The sequence below is a fragment of the Camelina sativa genome, chromosome 10 (genome assembly GCF_000633955.1).
Source record: "Camelina sativa cultivar DH55 chromosome 10, Cs, whole genome shotgun sequence".
Classification (NCBI taxonomy): Eukaryota; Viridiplantae; Streptophyta; class Magnoliopsida; order Brassicales; family Brassicaceae; genus Camelina; species Camelina sativa.
In genome coordinates this window covers 24324059-24329141 of record NC_025694.1, presented here as the reverse complement: position 1 = coordinate 24329141, position 5083 = coordinate 24324059, and the positions used below count along the sequence as shown (strand labels likewise).

The window sequence follows — 5083 nt, the reverse complement described above, 5'->3', positions numbered from 1 at the left end:
TCATAAACCCAAAAGTACTGCAAACACCGAAGCGGCCACAGCAAGAACCATTCTCCCAAGTATTTTGTTATTTCCTATAAAACAAAAACAAAATAATCCAAACATTACATCATTGACCATATTGCTAATTAAAGAAATATACAAGAGAAAATTAGTGTTGCAGTTCCTTTGTTCTTTGTTGTCTTAAATACATTTTATTTCTAAATTACTTGGAAAAGAAATCTGATAAATTGAAACATAATAAGTTTATATAATAGAAAATTTACGAAATTTGTTAAAATTTATAGTCCACTTGCAGACTAGGTTTTAGTATACATAAGAGAATATATAACCCATCAGACCATCATTATTTCATATATACTGTATATATCTAGTAGTATATGCTAACCTCTAATCGAGAAGGAACCGCTGTGTTTTGGCACTGGAATATAAATTGACATTGATGTTGAATTTGAGGTATCAAAACTGACTAAACATTTGGGAGTGAAGATGACAGCCCAAAGCTGATCACAACAGCAGTGAGTTAGTTCTTGGAACGCAAGTTTCAGACATGTGGTGCAGTTTCCAGGATCCAAATGAGGACTACACTGAACAACAGACTGAAGATTATACTGGTCATCGAACTTAGTTGTATCCTGAAAATAATATGGCGTAAACGAAGAAGATAGCAAAGATGATCTGACAATAACTTCTCCCATTTTGTCAGACAACCTCTGCCCAAATTTACCAAATGATTTAGGAATTGGGTCGGTTGAAGACCAAAAGGCATTAGGCTTTGTCTCTAAGGTGGAGAAGAAGAACTTATCTGAGTATCGAACCATACAAGAGAAGTAGTAAATGATTGCTTCTCGATGGTTTGTACAGTTTTTGGCAATCTCGATTGTTGCGTCTTTGACGCATGCGTTGCAAGTTGTTCTGTTGACATCTCCAATGCATAAGAACATTCCATGCACTGTGTCTGAAGCTAGACCGGTCGTGAGGTTGTAGTAGTTAGCGAATGATGATTGGTTGCTAAGAGTGGAGAGAAGAGTTTTGAGATTTGTGTTGTAAGTTGTGTTGTTTCTGGATGATTTTCTGCAGAAAGTTTCCATGTGCTCTGATTCAGAGATAGCTTGGTTAATGGTGAAGAAGAGGCAGAAGAAAGCAGAGAGCTTCTTTGTTGTTTCCATGATTTAAAACTCTTTAGGGGTTATGAGATAAAAAAAGAGGAAGAAGAAGGGGACTTCTATATAGAGATTAGAGAAGGTCATTTAGTCTTAATTTTTTGTTTATCCAGTGAGACTTTCACATTGTTTAAACAAACACTCATTCGATAAAGAAAGACCTAAATATGGATTTTTTGTTGATCTTTGTTTTAAGTTAATGGTACTACTGTATTTGTTACTATTTGGTCTTTTTTTTTTATTCGAATTCTCCCCAAAATGAGATGACAATGGGTGACATTTTTAGGGTGAATTTGTGTGATGACCAAAACAAAAAAAGGAACCAAGAATATAGCAAGTAAATTAAGTGATAAACCATGGACCCATGTACAATGACCAAAAAGGATAGCAGTGAAGAACACGCGCAGGGGAGAAGAAAAAAGGTGTCCTGATGTCATAACAAAATTGATTTTATCCTTCATCATTTTAATTCCTAATTTAATTTTATAAAAATAACTAAATAAATCTTGCAATAGTTTAAAAAAACCATAGATTTTTTTATTTATATAACATGATTCGAATTTTTAAAATCGGATAAGAATTAATTAAAATAAAAAATAGTGTTCATTTAAAATTTAAACTATATAGTATAGAATAAAACTAAATAGTATAGAAAGAAACCTATTTAATAAAATAATTTTATAATAGTGGTAAGAAAAAAAGATTGCTAGCTACATGAGGTATGCTAGAATGCATGGTCACACATGTCAAATATAATATTGTACTCTCAACTACACGAAGTAGATGTATTGCATGACCACATGCATGAACTATATAACGTCATGTGGTTATCATCATAAACATACAATTCCGATACAATGGTTGACTGACTCCGCCGTTGACCAAAATTGACCAAAAAAAATTCCAATTTTTTTTTATGTATACTATTAAAAACCAAAAAATTAAAATTGCTATATGAAATAGTTTATATTGTTTAAAAAAAAATTAAGACATATTCTATATTATATAACTAAATAGTTTGTTTACATCTTTAATGTATACATTCTTATAATTAGTAATTTTTATTTTGAAGCTAAACTAATAGTCAACTTTTTTACAGTCAAATATATTGTTTTGCAAAATCAATTTTTTGGATCTTCTATCTTCTATATATTAAAAATAAATATTGTGTGTTTTTGTGTTTACAATCAAATATATTGCTTTATTAAATAAAAAATGTATTTAAATAAATCAAATAATAAGTTGATGTTTTTAATTGCAATAGAAAAAATTAACTATTATAAGACTGGATGAATTAACATATATACAATATATTTTCTATTGCAAAACTTAATAAAAGTGTAATGAAAAAGCCTTAATATTTTTCAGGTATTATAATAATTCTTAATAAAAGTGAATTATAAAAAATTTCAATAGTTCTAATGATTTTGATATGTATTGGGTTTGGTTCTAAGTATTTTTGTTGTAGAAATATTTTTTGTGGTTGAGAATATTAAATAATATTAATTTTCTCTTTAGATAATTTAAGTAAGAAGTTGATGTTTTTAAATTAATAATGTTAAAATAACTAGTTTTCTAATTTGATTTATTACAACAAGATTATCTGGTTTGAATTTAAGTTTTAATATCTTATGAATGATTTTTATTTCAATTTTACTTAAGTTTTGAAATTGAAAAAAAGGAACTCTTATAAGACTAAATGAATGGAATATATATATATATATAATATATCTTTATTTTGGATCCATATATATTTTTAATTATAAAACACCATAAATGATTCCTAAATAATTCAATTGAATTTTTTTATTTTGGTTTCTAATAATAAAAACAAAACAAAAAACTGCATATTTTTATTGGTCAACATCGGTCAACGCCGGTCAATACTGGTCAACACCGCATTCTGATGAACAGTGTACCGGAATAAGATGGTTGTGATGTTGAGCACATGATATCATATAGTTGGTATATGTGACCATGCAATACATATACTTTGTGTAATTAAATATACATTTCCAAAATTGACATGTGTGGTCATGTATTATGATATAGTTTGTGTAGCTCACTATCTTTTTTCCTAGTGGTAATGAGAGTACGGTACTAGTGGTGGTTATGCGATATGGTGGTGGCTACAATAAACCCTAAACACTCTTTTGTAAACCCAAACTGATATATAATTTCGTTTAATTGTAAAATTTAAACCCTAAACACTATTTTATAAACCCAAACCGACATATAATTTTTTTTAGTTGTAAAATCTAAACCCTAATGATAACTCTCTAATTTACATGTTTTTAGCATCATTTTTTGTCCATATTTTGCATTGTTGATACCCTTAACTTAGCATTTACCCTTAACTTAGTATTTTTAGGTCATTAACTGTAGGAATTCACTTTTAGGCCATTTAGGGTGTTACATTTTTGCATTTGCATATTTTGGATGAAAACAGGTGCTTAAGAGCCTCAAATGGGGAAAAAAGGACAAACCCGAGCATGTACCCGAAGGAGCCATCGAGCTGGAAGAACAAGTCCGAACCCCAACACGATCGAGGAGGATCCAAGAGCATGAAAAACAACCCAAAGATCTACCTGAGGACGAACTCGACCTCATCCTCATGTACCCCATCGTGTAGACTCGCGGGCAGGGCTGGGAAGCTAGGTCAAAGGGGTTTCCACACATAAACCCCTCCTCCTCTTCCTCGCAAAAAACACGCCGCAGACCCAAAAAGCAGAGAGCGAGAGCTTCTATGAGAGAACTGAGCGACTAAAAACATTTTTCACCTTTTTTAGGATTTGTCTCATAACTTTTTATCATTTCTTTAGATTTCTATCTTGTATTCTTACTTCTCTACTCTACCGTTTATTACAATGCAATTTTCATTCGTTTTTGCTTTTGTTTTTCTTGCAATGAGATCTGAGTAGTGTAGTAAAGTTTCTAGGGATGGGATAGATGATTTTGTGTTCTTGATCGCTTAGGATGTCTTAGTTTGATCGTATATGTTTAATTGATTCCCTTCTAGGTTGGTGTTCTTAATGTTGTCAACAAACTGAGAGGGTGAGATTAGATCTAAGGTGTTTTACCACCGAGAGGTGTAGATGAAATGCTTGAATCAACCAATGCTAGAGGTTTACTCACTTAGCCTAAGAGATTAGATGAGTAAGGGGTTTACTGACAATAATGAATCGGTTCTTATTGCCTGCTTGGTCATGTTTCTCCAACGAGAGTTGGGTAGGGGAGTGATCAAGGTTGATTGTTTCTATCACGAGAGTGCTTTAACAAGATATTAGAGATTCATTATCTAGGGAATATTTGCTTGAGGCATGTAAGACATCTGTACTGGTTAGGAACACTTAGGATTCGATTACTCCATCCTTAGAAGCTTTCGTATTTTAATTACTTTCATTTTTATTAATCACTCGATCCATTACCCGAGCAGGTACACGATCACCTGCTTCGAGTAACCCCTCGAGTTTTCCATACTTCATTTGATCACTCGATCACCCCACCCGATCATGTACTCGAATGCTTGCATCGAGTGCTTAGATCGTGTGGTTCTTTGTTTATACTCTTTTTTCTATTATTTTAGGATTGTTAGATCAAAACCAACTTTTGCTTGGCTTGACTTGCATTGTTCTGATTGCATCCTTCCTACTAGCATAAACAACCATTTGGATTGATAACTCTTTGTACTACAACTGCATAGGGAATTGATACCTTGGGTGAAAATCATGTTATCATCTAACCACTCTTTTATAAACCCAAACCTACATATAATTTTGTTTAATTGTAAAATCTAAACCCTAACCATTATTTTATAAACCCAAACCGACATATAATTTTGTTTAATTATAAAATCTAAATCCTAACCATTTTTCTATTAACTCAAACCGACGTATATTTAAACTCTAATCTTCTTTTAT

The 5083-nt window shown here is 31.5% G+C and overlaps 1 protein-coding gene across 1 annotated transcript; it reads right to left on the bottom strand.

The window, feature by feature from the left end:
• LOC104719797 (cysteine-rich repeat secretory protein 57-like) lies at positions 1-1169 on the bottom strand. The gene is made up of 2 exons (XM_010437774.1): positions 389-1169; positions 1-74 (listed from the first exon to the last, which is right to left on the bottom strand). Exons 1-2 carry the CDS (start codon positions 1167-1169, stop codon positions 1-3), a joined length of 855 nt encoding a protein of 284 aa, XP_010436076.1.